Here is a 22327-nt window from a genome sequence, read left to right on the forward strand (position 1 = left end):
GGTACTGGCCAGAAAGAGTTTCAGAAAATTGGAAGAGGTAGTTTTTGAGCTTTAAGATAATCACGGAAAATACGGGTCTACATGGGGATAGGCGATCTCTATTTAGAATGCCTTTATGCCTTTCTACTTAAAATTCAACTTCTCCAGCTTGTATTTCCTTACAGTGTGGACTTAATCAATTGGAAGAGAAGCCGAGGCTAGACTGTGCTGGACAATCTGCTAATCTGATAGGTCTCATTGGAATAGATATGATTGAAAGGATCAGAACACTATTTTACACCCCTGTCCATCCTCTTCCAGTTGGACCATCCGTGCGGTCCTGTCTTGATCCAGGCACTGATCATTTTCCCCAGTAATGTCCTAAATGGTTTCCCTACTTCGATTCAGTTACTTCTCACCGCAGACTTCAGAGTTATCTTCCCCAAACCTAAATGAGACCTTGCTACTTTTCCAATGAAAGGAGTTGTTTAAAACAAATATTTTAGGGACACCTGGATGGCTCAGTCAGTTAAGCATCTGCTTTCAGCTCGGGTCATGATCTCAGAATCCTGGGATCGAGCCCCCATGGGGCTCTCCACTCANGAGCAGGAAGTCTGCTTCTCCCTCTCCCTCTCCCTCTGTGTACGGTCTCTCTCTCCCTGTCAAATAAATAAATCATTTTTTTAAAAAATAATAAATAAGTAAAACGAATATTTTACCATGGCCTATTCAGGACCCTGGGATCTGTGTCAGAGCCTTCTTTCCCACCTCTTTGCCAGATGTTTACCGAAATCCCCCATAGTCACACCAGATCTCTCTTTGGTTCCCAGAAGACTTGCTCTGTCATGTCTTTACCTGGAGTTTCCTTTCTTTTCTCCCTTCTTTGCAACTTATGAAACTCTTCCTCTTTTAAGACCCAAGTCAAACATCAAATCCCTGTACTCCTGGGCATAGTCAGCTCTCTGTGCTCCCACAGAACGCTGTTAGTACCTTTATTTCCGCTCTTTACGAGTTTGCTTACAATTGTAAATATACGTGTTGTTTTTCCCTAACAGGTTGTGAAGGGCAGGTGCCTTCCCTCACTCAGCCTATCACACCTTCTGACCTCAGCTTCCACAACTTTCAAATGGGGATAAAATACTTAGCTCACATGACTGTTGCTGGGTGTGACAGAACATATAAGCCAAGTGCTTCACCCAGTTCCTGACACGTTACGAATGCTCACTCAGTGCTAACTGATAGTATTGTTGTTGTCACTGCACGGACTCTAAGCACAGGTATTAGCTCATATCTCCAGAGAATCACCTAGTCTCTGTCACTCAAGCTTTAGGAAGGAAGGAAGGAAGGAAGGAAGGAAGGAAGGAAGGAAGGAAGGAAGGAAGGAAGGAAGGAAGCCTGGCTCAATATCATATCACTCCGTCGGCTGCCTTAGCTGTAGTATTTATTTGATCCTATCCACAACTCTGTGAGGGGTATTAGTATCTCCTCTTCCAGATGAAGAAACTGAGGCACAGAGAGTTTAAATAACTTAGAGTGACACAGCTAATACTGAAAACTCTGTAGATCCCAGTTCTGAATGCTTCCTGCATCGTGTTCTTTGGTACAACTTTGACAATGGGTGGGGCTTATGAGCAGAGCTTATGAGTGAGGCTCGCCTTTGTATGCCACTCAGTTTAGACAATATATTCAGGTAAATGGAATCATATGGGTCACTGGGCTGCACCACGGAGGTGGGAGTGAGAGGAAAGCAGTTTGCCTGTAAACACAGATAACTTTAATGACAAATACAGTCACGTTTGTTTTAACATGGATTTTGATAGAGAAATATATGAAAATCTAGCACGTGTTTATTGAGTATCAAGTATGTGCCAAGCATGTTTTGGAGCCTTTAAACTATAACACTGAACAAAACTGTCAGTTTCTTGTCACTCACAATGTTTTTCTGCATGGAAGCATTTAAATTGGAATCACTTTTATAGATAGGGTACAGCAAGACTCTGGTGAAGATGTTGTTGGCATCTTTGATGTTCTTATGACAGATGCCATGTTACAAATAGCGCACTGCCTCCTTAGTCCCTTATTAGTAACTATGTGGGGCACTTATTCCTTTCACTAAACAGGTAGTTATTTTTGGCACTTCTTTGGCATCTTGCTAGTGTGGCTGAGACCCAAGGTTATATTCTTGATATCCATATAACAAAAAATGGGACCAAGAGCTCTTATCCAGGGGCTAAGAACACATTTCCTCCTTTTCAGTGGACATAAAAGATGAATTTCTCCAAGTCCTCAGTTACTGATGCTGTTTATAGTAATTTTTTAAAAGAAAATCTGGGTCATTTAATTACGATGAAGTTTTTTTCCAATGAAATAATTTGAGTTCATTTTAAAAGCATTTGCCCTATATATGCCTTATGTCTTTACACCCTTAGGCCCGTTGCAGATAATTTTATGACTGCATGAGAATTTCTCATTAAGTTTAACATACTTGGATCTGATGTGTCAAAACTCAATGGATAGGTTTATTAATAATCAGCTACATCAGCTTAGTATTATCTTAGGAAGTAAAAGGTCAGTAAGTAGTTGTTATCCTACCATTTTATCAGTGGACTCTCCTCCAAAGACTTCAGGTCATTATTCACTGCTTATAGAGTCACTTGAGATATAAAAAGTCTTTTTATAGTAATGAAAGAGCTCCCACAATTAGCCAGAAGGCAGCCATCTATCTTTTTAAATAGCTCAGCTTGGAGGAGAACAGGATTTCAGGTGATATTCAGTAGATGAATTGTTATGACAGTGGTAAAGTTGGTGATACCAATCTGTGTTTTTTGCTGTAGGGATGTGTGTGTGTGTGTGTGTGTGTGTGTGTGCACATGCACAAGAAAAGAAGACATTCAGCGCAGAGTGGGAATTAGTTTCTCTAAAGATATGCAAATCCAGAAACTAACTCTGTGTCCAACAATTCCTTATAATTTTTTTTTGGTATTTTATTTATTTTTTTGCTGCATTTTATTTTATTTTTTTAATAATTTTTATTTTGTTACCTTATAATCATTTTTAACTGTAAGTGATTACAACATGAATCTGTTTTTAGCTAGTAAAAAACACAGCAAGATTTTGAAACATTTATTTCAACATAATTTCAGGCTTATCAAAACGTTGCAAGAATAGTACAAGTAATTCTCAAATACCATTCATCTAGATTCCCCAAATTTTAATATTACATTCCATTTGGTTTAGATTCATCCTCTTCCTTCCCCCCTCCCCCACTTTCATGAAGTCCTCAAGGTTAATCTCACCAGTAACAGACAAATCCATATTACTTGCTTCCTGCTAGGATAGACTGAGAAAGATACACTACCACTTCTAGGCATTCTTGTCAAAAAACAAAACAAAACAAAAAAAAACACCTGAACCCAATCAAGGAGAAACACTAGACAAAGACCAACTGAGGGAGATTCTGTGAAATAACTGTGCACATCAAACATGTGAATACTTTAAATTTTCTCTGTAATCTCAATGAAAGTTGTATTTTCGTTCTCCCTTAAAAATGCAACTTCTGCTAAATCCAAGACACTGAAATTCTATATTTGATGCAACTAATTTGGTAGTGAACTTAATTTGGAAAGATGGTAAGTTTAACTTATTGCCTTATTTTTGGTTTTGTTATTGTTTAACTCAGACGAGGTTATGTGTAGTTGTATCAGGCAGGGTCCCAGAAGGAAATGGAAGGCACACTCGAAGGATTTAATGGAAGTGAGTTTAATGAGGGAACAGCTTCTAGGAGGTGTAAGCAGAGTTAAGAAAAAGAATGTAGGAATCACAATAGAAAGAGAAGCCCTTACTGCCCATAGACCTGAAAGAGGAAAGTAAATGAGGGATGTGAACAGAACCTAGCAAGATCTGGTGTCCTGAAAGCCAGATGGAGAGGGGCCTAGATAAAGATACAGAGTACTAGCTCTCTTACTGTTAACTCAACCAGACAATACATGAAGCTGGGAGCCTAGTGGTGCTGTATACAGTGGTCAGTGTGCCAGAGCACTGAGCTGGGCAGAGAGGAATAGACTGTGCGTCTGATGGACCAACCAAGAACCACCAGCTCATATGCCAAAGAGCAGATAGCTCCATTTCTTTCATTAATATGAGAGAAAATAAATATATTTATAAGGGGATAAAGAAAATATATTTATAAAGAGGTTGTTCTTTAATAAGAGGAAAAATTTATATGAATAAACACTTCCAAATGGGAAAGCTTAGAAGAGAAGAATGTGGCAGTGAGCCTCAGGAAAAAAAAAAAAAACAATACGGAGAAAGGGATACAAAAAATGAAACAAAAGATAATCGAGGGAAAACGCAATTATGAATGATGCATCCCCAAGATATCCCATAACCAAAATTATAAATTGAGCCAAGCATAGTTGTGATAAATTCACAAAGAATGGTTCTATAATATCTTAATAAGAAAAGTTGGAGATGAGTCTCGCTTGCATTCAGAAACACCTCACCATCAAAGCGTGCTTTAAAAGGGGTCACGAAGTAGCATACTGTCCTACAGTCGTGACCTCAGTGTCACAGTCAATTGGTTAAATGTAACAGCAGGCTTTCTAGATATCTCCTTGGGTTACTAGGGGTCTGCAGTTCATTACTATTATATATAAACATTTTAATATATTCAATTTCTTAGGTTGTAAATGTGTATCATGTCACACAAAGATTAATTAAGGACAAATCCCACAGCATCACAAGTTATGTAGGTTAGGCAACAGTCTTTATTGGGAAAACATACAAGTCAGGAGTGAGCAGCACAGGAGTACTGGGGGGCCTGAACTGGTTAGACATGCATTAGGTCTCTATTCCAGAGATCCCCACCCACTGTGGCTCGCTCTTCTTTTGGGAACATTATTAGTAGGGAAACAGACTACAAGAGGTTCAGAATGTCTGGGTTAGGAGTTAGTTACTTCCATTCAGCTGGGAAAGCCAGTTGCCCAGCCCTGGGGGACTCTGGAGCTCACCGGAAGCTGTAACACTTCCCACACACCACAAATGAAGCTACTGGTCCCTCATAGTCCAAATAAGCCAAAAGGAACCCCAGGATCACTTTTGGGTAAATCTGCTTATTCTATCAGATGTGATAATTACATATTTATTCTCTTCCCAAAATCCAGTAACAGCACTTTCAAAGCAGAACACTGTACTACTCAGACTTTCAGTTTAATGCCATCTAACATTTCTTGTATTCTTATCTTCTAAAATTACCACAAACCCACCAGTGATTATTTTGCTCATTAATAACATTTTTTAAAAAGTCAAAATTAATTTTAGTCAATCTCTTACTAGGTTTTCTTCGTATAATTTTGCATAATTCTTATTCTGTGTGTTCTTTTCAGTTTAAATATTTTTATACTGTGCTATGCTTAATTTATATGACAGATGTCCACACAGAGGCAAACATACCAAAGTTCAGAAAAAAATCATATGCCTAAATTCCTTAAAATTTATATATGACAAGTTAATGAGTATAGGGTTTGGATTATTTTAAATTTCTTCCATACCAAACATTTTAGCAGTAATTTAAATATTGTTTCCTCCTTCTATAAAATGTTACTAGAACATGTTTTTATAACACATCCTTAATTATCAGGTAGAGAATTTGATCAGCATTCTCATAGGGACTTTAGTCAAAATTAATTCCACATTTGTTTGTGAAGGGGGGGGAGCTCTTACAAACTGGCATGCCCAACTAGAATTATACTGCTCAGCTCTGAGGATCTAAATGTAAACCACAGTGACTGTAGTTGGCAACACTGTATTACATAATGGAATTTGCAAAGAGAGTAGAACTTACGTGCTCCCACCAAAAAAACTAATTAATCAATACGTGAAATGATGGATGTGTTAATTAACTAGATGGTCGTAATCCTTTAACGATATATACATATATCAAATCAACACAATGTACACGTTAAATATCTTACAAGTTTCCTTGTCATCTATACCGCAGTAAAGCTGAAAATTAACAAATGAATAAATGAATGAATGAATAAAAATTTTGTAAACGAAAACAAGCAATATTCAAGTGCTTTATACTTCTCGACTTGAAATTGGGCTATATCCATTGCTCATAATCTTAGGTATTCTACACTTCTTCTATTGAGTGTTCTTATATGTATTCTCCCATGAAAGGCACAGGTGCATAAAAGGCCTTATTTTTCATAAGAGGAAACAAGAGATTTGGAAACCCTCATCATTCCCAAACAGCTGACTCTGGAAATGGCAACTCACCAGGGTGACTTGGTTACTCACGCACTTGTTTGCACTTCAAAAGGAAAAAAAGAAAAGCCTGTTTGTTTTCTGACACTCAAGAAAATTTTGCATGTGGCTGGATTTGGAGAAATAATCAAAGTAGCGCAGCTCATATCCAAGCTGAGGCCACCAATCACTCTGGGGAGGTTGCTGACAAGTGGCCCAGATTTTGCAGTTTATCCAAAAGGGTAGATTGTTCGTTAAACAGAAGCCTCATCAAACATTGCTGTGATATGGTTTACATATGAAAAGCTATATTCTTTACTTAACATTCACAAATTGCTTATGGATTAATTAGCCCATCTGCCACAACAAATGTATTCATACTTCTTTTGCATTGATTGCTGAAAAGCCACTACTTTTCTCCTATCGCCTTATCCCTATCAATATAATGGAAAATAACTTTTTAGGAACAAGATGCTTATTTTTTCAGATCTGTGTATTTTTCAGCTTGTCAACTGGTAAGTGCTAGGGTAAGAGGGAAACCTTCCCAGAGGATAGTTTCCGATGATCAGCTTTTCATTTAGTCCCCAGTCATCCATTTGTTCATCTGAATGTCTTACAGCTGTGGCAAGTTTGACATGATTAAGGCTACTCTTCCACCTGCTTTCAAGTCCCAAATTTCCTTGTGATGAGGACAATCTTTTTATCCTAGGACTTTTACCATTGACATCTTTGGTGCTGTGGCCAATTCTGATACCTCTTTCGGGGCATAACGCACTGGTTTCTCATTTATCAGGTGGCCTAGTCACCTCTGGAGAGCCCAGTCGTCCCACTCTGGGACTGCCAGTCCCTTGTCAAATGGCGATCGCGTGAGTCTTTTCAGTTATATTCTAGTTGCTATACTCTAGTCTCACGGTAGTGACAGAACCGAATCCGTTTTGAGCACAGTTATCAGCATGCCAGATGTTACAGTACTAGAGGGAATTTTCTCCTAGACTTGTGTTTATTATGACACTCTAACCTCTCACCTGTGCCTTTCAACAACAGCTTCATTAAAGTCTCTTTCTCTATGCCGTGCTTAAATCGCTAGCCTTTTCGAAACCCTTCTGCATGTACACTTCAAACTCAAACCCCACAATGCATATTTCTCTTTTAATTTTCAAATTACTTCTCTTCCCATCAGTTTTGCTCCCAACTCTTTTTATTCAGTTTTTCCCCCTGAAAATCACCTTCCCTGTTACTCCTCTGGCATTTTTGCTTCCCTCCTTTTACTAGGCACCCAGAACATTTGGGGTCTACACCCATGACTACCTACATTAGGTGGGATACCTTTAACAGAGGGCTTCTCCATCTCCTGTCTCATTTCACAAAACATATAAAAATTGTATGTAGTTCGTACAAAAGCAAGGTTGAGACAGAGAGGGAAGAGAGGATGGGCAGGAGAGGAAGCAAGGGAAGGAGGGAAGAAAAAGGAATAGAATGTTAAGGATAAGGCACCATGAATACCAGAGACCATGTTGGTTTAGGATCTGGCCACTTGGGAAAAATGAGTTTGGGCTATTAATTTATTTGTCAATTTACTACAAACTTTTTTCTGTAGGAGTAAAACCTCAGATATTCTCCCAGTGTTCATCTTCCTGGCTGCAACTGATGATAACTGAACAAAGCAACTGCCAGAAAAATCCCAATTAAGCTATTCTTTTTTGTTGTTGTGAAAGGCATAATTTATAAAATGGTGACCTTTTGGTAGGCTAACAGTATGTTGATGAACTTCAAGTGAAGTGAAAAAAAGAAGTGTTTTGTATCATCAGTGCTTACATTTTCTAAGGGATCACGTGGGACAGTAGAGCCTTTAAAGGTCATAGACTTCTTTACTTTGAGAGATATTAAACAGCTTATGAAAATAGAGGTCAGCTGCATGATAACTGGAAGAAAAGAGCATTCCCAATGGGGAAGTAAGATATTCGCGATTATATTGAGTGTCCTTTTTTAAGATTGTATTTGATTGTCCTTAAAGCAAAAAATGAAATTTGCATATAAATGCTATAATTGTAAATGAATGAATGTACAGGTCTTAGAATCAATAGCTATTGATCTTGCTGTAAGAACACTAATATTGTCTGCATATACTGAGCATTATAATAAGAACTAATTATCTCACAGCCTAAAACAGTCTTCGGTAATTTTTATGTTTCTGCAGAAATTGTTACACTTTTCTGGATCTTGCAGAAATAGTAATCACTAAGGAACTCACTTTTTAAAAATTATTCTTGCTTTGAAAATCACTAAACAAGTAAGAAACAAAGGAATACCAAGACTGCATTGCAGGCAAGGTGCTGAGCCACCTTGAGGAAGAAATAGGATAATGGCATTAGTCGGTCTACTACTTAATCACACACAATTTATGCATTAGAAGGATTTAATGTGTGACTGGAAGACACCCTAACCACAAATTATTTTTCCCTTTACCCTCAGGTATTGCTTGAAATCCTTCAACAAGGGCACTCTCTTCCTTCATTCTATCACTATTAGGGGTTACTTTAAATGCAAGGCTTATAGATTATGACCAAGAATTCTTTTCAGAGTGAGAAGGATAGAAGACTTTGCAGGAGTGGATCTTCACTAAATTGAAGGGACACAATAAAGCAGAAGAAGGGCAGTTTCTCCCTACCACAGAGATTCTGGCAAAACAATCTTGTCTACCACTGGACCATCTTCTACAACTCCGGAGTTCTGAAATACTGACCACAGTGTGAGACATAAAGAATGACACCAGCCAACATGAGAGCCTAGATTTTAGGTTGTGTTTCTCCATTCTTAGACTCACTTACCATCTGCTGATCACACATCCTCAGGGGAGACAGTGGTGACCCCAGCCCAAAGTGCCCCAGTCCAACAGCTCAAGGAATCAATGTGTCCACTGATGTCCCTCGTTCACATACTCCCATATGCCCAAAGTCATCCAGACATTCCAAGGTTGTACCAATACAAATGCAGCAATAATGTTCAACTTTAGTCTGCAGAGAAAAGAATCAGTGAGAATGTACAGATCCGTGAGTGTGTGCACACTGGTAGATAACCATTCGTATCTTCTACTGAAGTTTCTTACTAGTGATCCAAGAACTGTACTGGGACATATTTTGCTGGTGAGGAAACTTAATTGCTCAATTTTTGAAGGCACATTAACTTTTTCAGGGTCCATTGAGTAAATTAGGTCCTCCAGGTCATTAAGCCTGTCTCGACATGACATGACGATTTCTACCTGGCATTGTATCATTTACCCCCAAACACCCCACACTTGCTCTGAGCATACACATATCCTTTGTCTACTCAGGGAGAGAGAATGTGCTTATTTGATGTCAGCAGTTGCTCTCTGACTGCAACTCAGCAACTCCCTTTGCTTCTTCTTAAGGCACCCAGGGATCTCTAAGGATTTGCTGGTGCATAGCAGTTATCAGAACCTCCCCAACAGGCAGATGGCTTAGTTGTCTAGAAATGGTATAATTTCAGGGGTTTTAAGCACAGTATTGTGCCCCCAAGTATCTCTTCCTATTTGCAAAAGCCAACATTATTGATTCATCGAGGATGGGAATTGTGAAGATATTTCAGAATGCTGTAGGCCTTTATTAAAATAACTTCAATGAAGGGACTCTGCTATCAGGATCGGTTTTAGGGAAATAAATCGATAGCTATTTGAGAGCAGTGTGTAGTGCCGCTGGAAAGGGTGTTTAGAAAAGTGTGTGGGTGTCTGGAGTGCCACAAAGGCTGGAGAACAGCACTGGCTCTTGATAATTAAGCATGGGAGAGTCACACAGTGGTTGGTCATGCTGAGAAGCAAAGACAGGGGGCAAAGGCAAATGTCCCTCTCTGTTATGTCCAGGGCTATTTTGGAGAGTCATAAATTGGTATAAATTAAAACAGGGGAAGATCCAAAGAAACATAGTATACTCAGAGATGTTTTAGAGCAGTGCTCCTTTCAAGTGCATGTAAATCGGCTGGGATCCTGTTAATGTGCCAGTTCCGATTCAGCGGGTCTGGGATAGGGCCAGGGATCCTGCATTCCTAATAATCTCTTATGCTCATGCCGATGGTGCTGGTCCACAGACCTCACTTGAACAGCAAGGATTTAGAATAAGATGTACATGACAATAACATGGTCTTGGATTTTAAAATGGTGACTATGAAAGAAATTGGACAATACCCACAAAATTAGATTTCAGGCCAGTCAGACTTTGATTAAATATTGACAATCCCACCAAGAGATGGATAGAACATTTTTTAAAAAGATATACTTAACATTTCTACCTATCTGCAGATTTTGGCAAACATTTTCTGAGGCCAAGGTGTGATTTAAATTGTTAAATCTTTACTAATGATCCTGACAGTATGCTTCCTAATGAAACAAGAAGCAATGTGTTTTCCTAATCTTCTTCACTTCCGAGTATTGGTGAAGAGTTCAATAAATGTCAGTGTCTGATTAAATATTGCTTTACAAACTTCATATCAGCTGGCTTAAACTTACCCTCCCCACCTTTTCTTAATCTATGATGACAGCCTCTCTGTTCTTTCCTCTGAGATGAGCAATGTCCTTTTATCTTCACAGGTCAATGGGAAAGATCTCTCAAAGGCCACCCATGAAGAGGCAGTGGAAGCTTTTCGAAATGCCAAGGAGCCCATTGTGGTCCAGGTGCTAAGACGAACACCTCTCAGTAAACCAGCCTATGGAACAGCCCCAGAAGTGCAGCTCATGGACGCCAGCACTCAGACAGACATCACCTTCGAGCACATCATGGCTTTGGCCAAACTTCGGCCTCCTACCCCTCCCGTGCCAGACATCTGTCCATTCCTGCTCTCAGACAGGTATTTTTTTTTCTGCCATTTTTCCCAAAGCCCTATTTGTTTTCACTCAGCATTTCAAGGAAGTGTTGGAGAGAATCAGTCACGCTAGCAAGTTGACAGTTGCAGAGACAGGGCTCTCGGTTCTGTTTGGAAAACGTCTCCACCGTGGCTCCATCCAATTAGTTCTCAGCTGTCCCTGCTAGCTACTTTCCCTGACCTGCACAGTTGTTTCACGTTAGGAATCATGCTTGCTGAGGAGCAGTGAAAAATCCTGGCTCTGATTAGTTCATCTTCATATTTCCAGCCATCAAAAGCCTCATGCTACTTGTGAGCACTGGTCAGGGAAATAGCGTTTCTCACCAAAGCTGCCAAAAACCTTATTAAGACTGACACAGAAGTGGCATGTTGGCACTCTGTTCTCCTCTGTGGGTCGCCTCTCTCTCTTTCACTCTTGCTTTTCTCTTCTTTAAAGGAAAAGCTAGGAAATTAATTTAATTAAAGTGCAATTCTCCAAAGAAAGCAATTACGTGATATATTGAGATGTCAACAAAAGATTCTGGCTGTCAGTGTGTAAGTATAAGAGCTGGGAAGTAAGGATCTGTTAAAGGAATATTTCTTCCCAATTTTTTATCTAATGTAGAGGCAGGTCGAGAGATTTTATTCAAATAATCTTACTTGTACAGTCTTATTTTATGAAGAAGTATGTTTTGCCCCATATATTTTATTCTGTGAGCTTTGAAGCAACTATTCAAACCATTAGGGGGAGTTTGATTTATAAGAACAATAGTCTCTTTAGGCTGCATTTTCATTGCCTACCACAATCCATTCTGGACTTTGTAGAACCCAGATCTGATCATGCCACTTCCCTGCCCTTTAGTGGCTTTTGTTAGGTTCATTTCAGTGGTCCACATGTGTACTATTAGAATCACCTGGGAATTTTGAAAAGCGGTATCAGTGCGATGTCTGAATCCCACCTCAGACCAATTAAAAAGGAGTTTTTAGAGTGAGGCCCAAGCACCGGAATTTTTTTCAGAAATCTCCCTAGGCAATTTTAATGTACAGCCGTGTTTTGGAAACCACTCCTTGAAACTTCAAGTTCCAGGAGGGCAAGGGCCCTGTTTATCTTCCTTAGGACTCCATCCACGCAGCCACTGCTTATCAAATATCCCCCTTTATCAGGCACTGGAACTAGGTGCTGGTCATAAAACTGGGAACAAAAATAAAGTCACTACCTACCTTCTAGAAGAGGAGATGAAGAATACCCAGGCAAACAAGTATTTACTATTTGTGAGTACGGCCTGACACAGAGTAGCCTTCCAATAAACACTCTCTTGAATGAATAACAGCTAACATTTATTAGCTGATTTGGCATGGTTAGGTAATATTACAAGCGTTTTACATTTATTAACTCGTTTAGTTCTCACAACGATGTTTCGAGGGAGTGCATTGTATTATTACCATCACAGACGGGGGAAGATGTTAAGTAATTTGGCCAAGGTCATATTGCAAAGAAGTGATAGGGCCGGGCTTCTAAGCCTAAGAGGTCCAACCCCACTACCCACTCTCTTAACAGGTATCCTATGTCGCTGTCTATAAGTCCTGCAGACCTCAGCTTAGAGGCAACCTCTTCTAGCAAACTTCCTGAAGTTGCAGTAGGGACATCCCCCCCATCTGTTCTCAGATTCCATATTTCCCCTGAAGTATCACATTATGTTGACATTCTCACTTTACTGCTCTTCCCAATGAACAGGGCAAGAATTGATAGGATTTGGTGAACCAATGGATTTCCAGCGCTTGGCAGAGGGCCTGGCATCTGGTAGACAATAAATGTTTATTGAATGAATAAGGTGTTCCTCCTGGCAGGGCTCCCTTCTTACCAACTGAAAGACAAGAGAAACATGTTAGGTACGCAAAGCAGTAAGCTTAATCGTTCATCAGCCCAAATGGGTTTTCAGAGCCAGACCAAATTTAAGCAAGGACGGTTTACCTGTTAGACCAGCAAACAAGATCTTGCATGTATTGCTTTTGCTATTAGGGTTCACGTCGATTAACCCTATATGGAGATGACAGCCATAGATAGCAGCGAGAAGAGACTGGTAGAATATTTACATTGACTGGGTGAGGACACCAGGAGGCGTCCCTCTCGTGCGCCTTTGGCCTAGAGATAAAGAAACTAATTTATACTACTAACTCCAGTTTGTCAGTAATGTCCACACTGGCAGGGCTTAGAGGTCTCACCTGCCACCAACTTGGTTAATTGCACTGAGTCTTTTTCACTGACTTCTAGAAATGGAGATGCCCTCATGCCCTTTGCTTTTAAACTTTACTTGGCCTTCATATGGTCTAATGTATAGTATCCATATCATGTCATATAGTAATTTTAAAGCACTCTATAAATTACTTAAAATATTTTTCCAAAATGAGATATATAAAAGTTGTGTGCAGTGCCCCAGGTCTCCCTCATTTCCTTTAATCCTCTCTGAATTTCCAGAAGGGGTTATGAAATCCGTTGGCTTATAGGAATTCAAGTGAGGTATCACCATGAATGCTGTTTAATATGTGTTCACGGGCCCTCTGTGAAAGAGGGGAAAAAATATGGGTTATGAGAGAGAACAAGGAAAGAGTCTTAGGGAATGAGGGCAAGGTGAGTATGTTTTACAATCTGAAAAATAGGTGCTTTTGAAAACAGATGTCAAAAAACAGTCTGGGGCTGTGTATTCTGAAATGGGTAGTACTTTGTTACAAAATCCCCCTCTTCGGGTGGACTGCAGTCCCAAAGGCCACACATCATGTATGGAGCCAGTCACATTTGGTGGAATGGAAACGGGCCAGGGAGTATGAAGTACCAGGGCCTGTCAGAGATTTTGCATCAGACTCTTTAGAGTGCAGTTCTGTCCATGGGCCCTTCCTTACTCTTGGTATTCTCTCAGAAAATCAAATTGACAGACCGCACGGGTGGGAGAAAGAAAAGCAATTGCTCTTTCTGAGCTTCTAGTTCACTCAAAGGTTGGATCGCTACAGGTCTTATGGCAAAGCAGAGAAAACAAGTGAAATTCTAAAAACAGTTTTAATCTTGAAAACAACCCTTTTGATCCATTTCTATCATCTCGCTACCTTCCCCATAGCTGCCATTCTCTTCATCCGATGGAGCATGAATTTTATGAGGACAATGAGTATCTTTCCAGCTTGCCTGCTGATGCAGACAGAACAGAGGACTTTGAATATGAGGTAAGATCATTTTCACACCACTTCACATTTCTTCATGAAGTTATGGTCGAGGGGTTTTGCATAACAAAGAAAAAATTACTTTATTACCGTGAGAAATATTTTCTCTTACATATCGAGGGTAAGTTCTTTTAAGTATTGTTTGTTTTGGCTGTTCGTGTCTAGTATTTTAAATACATTGGAAAACATTTTTGTAATTAAGCTTGCAAATAATTTGCTCGCATTTTTGCTGATTTTTATAAATAGGATTATGGCAGCCACAGTTTTTCTTCTTTCTGTAATACACAATAATTTCCAAGTAGAGCTTGAAAAAGAAATTATATTTAAAACGAGGATTGTGCTTATTATTTTCATTCATCGTATAGTATTTTGATTTTAATTGATAAACTAAATTGTTTTATATTAGTTCTGTTTTCTTTCACTCATTCAGTGTTCTTTTTGTGACTCAAGTATGTGCCATGAAAAGTAGTTTCACTGACTTTCTAGAAAGAGAAATGCCCTAATGCCCTTTGTTGTGTAGCCTTCACACAGTATACGTTAGAGTATCTGTACTGTGATATATAACAATTCCAAAAGCCCGTCGATTAATTATTTAAAATCTTTCACAAAAGTTAAAGGATTTATCCTAATATTTCCTCTGCTGCTGCAGTCTATAAATCTTTGAAAGGTTTCAAACCACTCTGACATTTGGAAATAAAGTAGATTGAGGAGGTAAAGAAGCTTTGGTAAACAGGTAGAGAACTCATGATTATCTGCCCTTTTAATGCTTTAGATGATGTCATACAAGTTCAGCAAAATGTTCTTTTCCGTTTCACGACCAGGAAATCCTGAAATCTCTTCCCTTAGGAGGATCTGAAATCAAATAAGGCCGATTCAGCGAAGCTCACCTAAAGCAAATAGACGTTTATTTGAAATCTTCCCCCGCAAAAGTCATTGCTGGGGATTACAGAAATCATTATTTCTTGGGGTGCCCGGGTAGCGCAGTCGTTAAGCGTCTGCCTTCGGCTCAGGGCGTGATCCCGGCGTTCCGGGATCGAGTCCCACATCGGGCTCCTCCGCTGGGAGCCTGCTTCTCCCTCTCCCACTCCGCTTCAGTGTTCCCTCTCTCACTGGCTGTCTCTCTGTCACATAAATAATAAATAAAATCTTAAAAAAAAAAAAAAAGAAAAGAAATCATTATTTCTTTTCTTCCAGAATTTGGAAGGCCATGCAATGATACCTAGCCTCTGAGTAGATAGTTTCAGCATTGTTGTTGTTCCTGCTAATTTTTTATCCCTTCTCCGTTAAGTTGATTGAAGAGTTTTATTTTATAAATCCATTCAAGGACTGGTATGTACTGAAATATCCATTAAGTTTTGTCTTCTCATGAAAAATAAATTACAAAATTGAGTCACTTACCCAAATAATTGAAGATTAAATGGTGTTTTTCTTTCAGCTAATGAATACTTTGGGTTTAGGGACTGGAATTACCTGGACCACTGCAGCTTTTTATTTAGTGTGTGCCTTCAAGCTTTATTAAAATAAATCTGTGTTTGGAGGGAGGGCATGGAAGAATGACTTGCTTAGGCTAGCAGGTTAACAGTAAAAATTATGTTAATTAATTAGCATATCATTGAATATTCCAATACAGACAAATTGCCTTACCTTTCTATGGGGCTTACTGTAGCTGCACTATATCCTCTTTTTTGAACACTACAAATCCCTAATAGATGGCAGCATCAGTATGACGACAGTGGTAAATGCTCAGACAGGGCCTCTGTAGCCTGTAATCTCAACTAATCACAGCATCATAGTCATTAATTTGCTGTCAGCTGTGATTCTCTTGCTGAAGGCATCTTTCTGAGTGATTGAAGTAAGAATGTTCCTGTGAAATTTAAATAAGGAAGAAGTTACTGTGACACATGGTTAAACATGGGGGCGGAGGCGTGGGGGAATAGCCCAAGGATAATTTACCAGGTTTTGGAGAGAATAATGGTTCTACCTAGTACTCCTCAGTCTGTTCCGGTTATGTGGCAGAGTGGCACACACCATCCCTCATGGCTGTGTGAGATGAGATGGTAAAATCTAGTCCACGGCCGTCAGCAGAGCTGATCGTGGATGCCACATCAAGTGGGGAGATTTCGAAATGACAGTGCCGTCTCCTGCACCGTTGTACTTAGACGCACACTGGTCAAGTGCTTCTGTGACCAGCTAAGATGACCTCAGCTCCTCCAGGAGCTCTGAGGATGCGATGGGCGAGCACCTTCCAGAGGGACTGCTTCTGTGCCACTTGGAGAATATTACAAGAGGCAGGTCTAATGGCCAAAGAGAGGACTTGATCTCAGAAAAAGATACTCATTTCTCCTCAACCTAAGCACGAGCGCATGTCAGCATGCAGTCGCAGAAGTAGAGGAAGATTCCCTTTCCATCTGCTCTCATTCGTTTCTCCCTTCAGTATTTAATGAGCACTTAAAATAGGCCACGCTCTTATCTAAACATGCGACTCATGAAGCCCCTGCAGGGGCAGCTTAACCTGTAGGGGAGAAAGGTGGACACGAAACAAAAAGGAAAGTCACAATACGTTCGGGGATGGGAAGTGCTAACGGAGAGCAACAGCATGGGTAATGGAGAAAGGAAATGCATGGTGTTGGGACGGGCTCTTGCTGTCTTATACAGGGGGGTCCGGGAAGGCCTCTCTCACAGGAAACTTAGGGAAAGTAAGAGAGCTAGCCATGTGGGAAGGGGAAGTGCCAAGGACCTGAAGCGGAAGCATGCCTGGCGTGGGTAAGGAACAGCAGAGGCCAGTGCGCTCCGGCAGCCCTGACGAGGACCAGAGTGGTAGGAGAGGAAGCCAGAGGGAGAAGGGACTTGAGGCACCTTTCACTTTTACTGTGAGGATGGGAAGTTGTTACAGAAGAGCTGAAGCCCTAGCAAGATCTCTCTGGCTGCCAGAATGAGTCTGACAGGGTGGCAGGGAGCAAAGGCTGCAGCAGCATAGCCAGGCGAGCGGAGAGGCGGATGCATAGGGATGGTGAGGCAGAGAGGGCTGAGGCATGGCCTGGAAGGACAGCATCCACCCCTGCGCACAGGGCTTTGCCTAAATGCCTGTGTTTCCATTATGTGCCTCCAAGCGGCAATATAGTTTGGGCTACGGTGGTTTTTCTTCTGACTTTTTTAAAAGCAAAATATCATATGCCAAAGGGAAACACAGCTTCTGGCATCCACTGAAACTAGCATAATAAAACCACTCTCTAAAAGACAGGAAGTGCACAGAACTGCATTTCTGAACTTGCTAAAACGCTAACTTTGCAACTGTAGAGCCCGTTTTTAAAGGCCTGCTTGCTATTGACTCAGTGAACCAAAGCTGATCTGTCTATCTTGTGCATACATATTTAGGGACTTTGAGTGCATGGATTATTGACCCAATAGACCAAAACAGATCTGACTATCTTGTAAATACATATTTAGGGACTTTTTAACATGCAGATTATTGCATTGATAGACTGTAACAGCTCCCTTCAGAGCCATGATAGGCAGCAAATGCTTCTTTGGAGATATTATAGTCCTCGTGTCAATGTTAGGGTGACTCTGCTGTGTTAGGGACCTCTATGAAATTTTAATGACACCCATATCTCACCATGGCCTATCACCACTTTGCCTAGGAAAATTATTTGACTGGCTTTAAAATTTCCTCACGGTGCTTCAGAAAAGTCTCCAAGGACCAGCCTGCATTAAAAGACTCACAGCTTTAAATGTGTTCTCTTTTAAAAATGATGGCACTTGTTCTCTAATTAAAAATGATAAAGGATTTTAATTTTATTTGTGGGAGAAAGAATAAAAATATCAAAATTTAAATAATGCACCCATCGTAAGAGTCCGGGTGCTCTGTACCACTGAAATACCACTGAGGATTAAGCGTCTTCTCTTCTTTATTTTCAACTTTGTGCATTTTTTCCAGAGCCAGCTAAAGGTTGAAATAAATCATAAATAGCCCTTAGCAAGTCAGAGGCAGATCTCAAATCCAGCCTCTACCAGAAATAATTTAAAGGGAAAGGCTTCAAGAAATATGGAGCCCTTTCATCCAACCCCTAATAAAGATATGTTTGTCCCTGCCTGAGTGCAAGGAAGATGCTGAATTTTCTGCAGCATTTCCCGTTAACTCTCAAAAGTCAGTGGTGATGGAGAAGAGTCAGAGAAGTAATATTGGACTAATATTAAAGTCCAATATTTTGATAGTATAAAACATTAAGGTAGCCAAGACAAGCAAATAATTTACGCAACACTTCGAAGTCTGGCTGTTTTCATCACCTAGAAATGCCACTCAAAATCATTTCTACTCCCCCCCCCCCCATATCAGGCTGAATACCCAACAGCCTGAATTAAGTGCACCTCGAGTTCCGCTTCTGGATATGTGGTCCTCAAAATAAGAAGGAATTCAGAAGTTGGCTTGAAGAGGTATTAAAAGGTAGAAAGGAGAGGAGGACAAGCGGATGTCAGCGTTCTATGTATGTATCAGCTGAAAACGAAACCTAGGCCCCTATCTGTAAATAAGAAAGAGCATTTAGCATATCAATTAGGTTCCTCTGGGCAATTCTTATGCAAAGCATAAGGAAGCCCTTGTGCTTTGCTGAGAAGTGTCATTCTGCAAAATTTATTTTCCAGACCTGGGTCCCTGTGAGTAGGTTCACAGTATTTGTGACAATCTCAGTAGATAATCTCTCTCTTACGTAGTTCAAGAGAAGAGAATTATGAATCAAGGAGACGGTCATTCAAAAAAGTAACAAGAGGATAAGCATTAACTAGATTTCAGTCATATTTTTCCAGCAGCTTCATGACTTGTGAAATGAACTTAGGGAAACATCTAGTGTGCGCCTGTAGAACGTGGTGGCTCCTTTCTAGACTGTAAGGGCAGAGACCTTATTGGCCCATTTATCATTGCATCACATCACCCACTCCATAGTGGGTGCTCATATTTGATGAATGAATGAAGGAGGATTCCCGTTGTTGTCTGCATGGACCAGCTTTTGAGCAATGCAGTCCCTTTGTACCTTTTTGTACAAGGGAATTGGAAAGGAACCTGGGACCACCATGCAGTTACAACAGATGTCCTCTCCCTTTCTCCTGGATCTATGTTCCTTTGTTATTAAGTTTGTACCTTTCTGCAATGTCTCCCTATTTGCTGCACCCCCACCCCTAGTCTCTGGTAACCATCTTTTGACTCTGACTCTGTGTTTCAATGAGTTTGACTTGTTTTTTCTTTTTTTAGATTCCACAGATAATGATACTGTGCAAATTTATGTTTCTCTGACTTCTTTCACGTATCATAATGCTCTCAAGATCCATCTCTGCTGTTGCAAATGGCAGGATTTCCTTCTTTCTCACGGCCACACACACATACAACACACACACACATAACACACATATATAAACCGCATCTGCTTTATCTATTCCTCCACTGACAGACACTTAAGTTGTTTCTGTATCTTGGCTGTTGTGAATAGAGATATTTGTTCTTTGCGTCAAGGGTTCTAATCCAAGCATCATTTTTGTTTCAGTTCAACACTTCTAAAGAAAGGCCCAAAATGTAGGAAAATGAGGAGAGATAAGTAATGAAATAGAATTTTAATGGTCTCGATGCAAATTGATCCCTGCTGATTATCATCTTAGAAGAATCTCATACTTGATATGAATTTGATATATCCCCTAATCCACCCTAGTACCTCCTTTATAACTTCCTCACCAAGGGATCATCCTGCAAATTTGTGAAAAACAACAATGGACAGAGAACTGAGAGCCTCCCCTAGTAGCCAGCCCTGACTCTGACGGTCTCTGGGAAATGTGTTAAGGAGTTTGAAAACCAATGATGGAAAGAACATGTTTGGTATGAAACATAACTTATAAAGAGATGATAATATTATCCATATGTATGGTAGATATTAGAGAAAAGAGAAAATAGTGCGTAGAGTGTGAAAGTGTAGCATTTTCAGAATTATTTTGATTCACTGGATGCTTTATATTTCACCAGTCCCTTTTATTCTACTTGTTAGTCACATTTTAGAATTATTAATGAAATATCTGAAATAATTTTATACCACTTACCATTGGGGCAATAAAATCATCCATTTAAAAAAATCACCTTAATAAGTTTCATTCTTGTGGGAAATTTATTGAATTGAAAACTGATCTAGATGAAGTGTGAAAATATTTTTATTACTTGAACATTTAAGATAAGATGGTATTCTATCAGAGTTGGTTCATTGAAGTATCTATTCATGACATCACCATTTTCTCAAATTATAGCAGATTAAAATCTTAGTCATGGAGACCAACCCAGAAGTTGTCATGTAGTGGGGCTTATATTTCTAGATTCTCTGGGGTATGTTTCTCCTTCATGTCCCCACTGCTTCCTCCCTTGTGTAGGAGATTATCTCTAGGCTCTTTCTTGGTCTCCTGGGGCCATTCTCTAGCCTCTGAAATCCGTCCACTCTCCACTTGCTGCCAGACTAGCCCTTCTCAAATGGAGTTCTCAATGGATGTCTCCCCCATTCATCATCTTGTATGACTCTACTCCTTGAATTAAGTCTAAAATTCGTCCTCTGTCACCCCCCTACTTTTTCAGGCATCTTGGGGTCAAACTCTGCAGCACAACAATACTCAGAGAAAGCTCGGTACTTTCCTTCCTCTGCATCTTTTGAGAATTTCTGCTCCTCAAATGCCTTCCTCACACTGTCCCACCACTGAACTCCCATATCACATTCTATAAATATGTTTTACATTATGCCTTGGGTTATAGTTATTTATGTACTTCTCTATTTCTTCTAAATAGTTTGTCTTTTTTAAAGAGACCACTTCGAATTACCTTGATATGACCAGGAGAGCCTACCTAGCACATCCTTTAGCACACGGTGGGTATTCAGCAGCATTTGCTCGAGGAGTGAATAAATTACTGACCATTGCTGCTACTCTTCTTATTTTCTAAGTGTCCTGAATACAAATAGAAAGGTGAAAGGGTATGGAGGGGGGAGAAGAGAGCTGATAGAAAATAGAAATGTGAAATAAAGTGTGAAAGTCTTTGATTTTATCTTAATATTTCAATTAACAGTCTGGTTATTGGAGTAAGTGAATTTAAGCATATGCTTGTGCCAGATTGTAAAAGAAGAAAATTTGGATTTTGTGTTGTTTTTGCCATTCTAACAAGAAAGATATGCATGTTTTACCTCACACTGAGAAGCTGGAGAACCCTAGCAAATAGACAAGCTAATTTGCATAGGTAAAGAATGACGGAATTCAGTCCCTGTTAGGATAACCATACATGCTGGTGTGCCCTAAGTTGTCCCCACATATGGCTAAGGTTACACTTTAATTATGAATAACGCCTTCTTTCTTTTTTTTTTTAATGATTTTTTATTATATTATGTTAGTCACCATACAGTACATCCCCGGTTTCCGATGTAAGGCTCGATGATTCATTAGTTGCGTATAACACCTTCTTTCACCTTCAAAAATGTCCTCGCTACATACTACGTTATATGGTTGACCTAGTTTCAATACTTGAACCTGAGTTGAGGCTGAGACTTTGTAATCGCATTTTATATAATCCTATTATTCCAAGCAGAGGTAACTCAGAATTTCTTAATTTGAAAACCCATGTTTACGAAATTAAGGCTTTTCCTAAGTTGTGATTTTCTATTTAAAAAAAAAAATTCTCCGTAAGAAGTGACTAGAAAGAAAATGTCATAAAGTTGGAAGTAGCCATCGAAGTTGTTGTAATTCTTTTAGATTTCTTACTGAAAGAAATGAGATTAGTATTATTGTTAATTTGTTCATGTAATTTCATAAAACAAATACGAAGCCCATCTATCTTTCACCTCACTGATTATGACGACACTAAACTTTATTTCCTAAGAAAACAACGAAAAGCAAATTTAACCTTCCAAGTTGGTTATTAAACAATGTAACCAAGGGCACATTTATTTTATTAGGAATCTAGATATAAAATGAAGATTCTTTCCACTACATATATGAATTTTATCAAAATCCTGACATCCGGTTTTTGTTCACA

The 22327-nt window shown here is 39.6% G+C and overlaps 1 protein-coding gene across 2 annotated transcripts in view; it reads left to right on the top strand.

The window, feature by feature from the left end:
• Nucleotides 1-22327, top strand: part of PDZRN4 (PDZ domain containing ring finger 4) — a 339731-nt gene that overhangs the window by 269137 nt on the left and 48267 nt on the right. For both annotated transcript variants that reach the window (XM_040642339.1, XM_040642340.1), the window contains 2 exons: nucleotides 10826-11082; nucleotides 14187-14289. In XM_040642339.1, coding sequence (XP_040498273.1) covers nucleotides 10826-11082; nucleotides 14187-14289 — 360 coding nt within the window. The remainder of the gene's footprint in view (nucleotides 1-10825; nucleotides 11083-14186; nucleotides 14290-22327) is intronic.

This window comes from Ursus maritimus, unplaced genomic scaffold (genome assembly GCF_017311325.1).
Source record: "Ursus maritimus isolate PB19 unplaced genomic scaffold, ASM1731132v1 scaffold_26, whole genome shotgun sequence".
Lineage (NCBI taxonomy): Eukaryota > Metazoa > Chordata > Mammalia > Carnivora > Ursidae > Ursus > Ursus maritimus.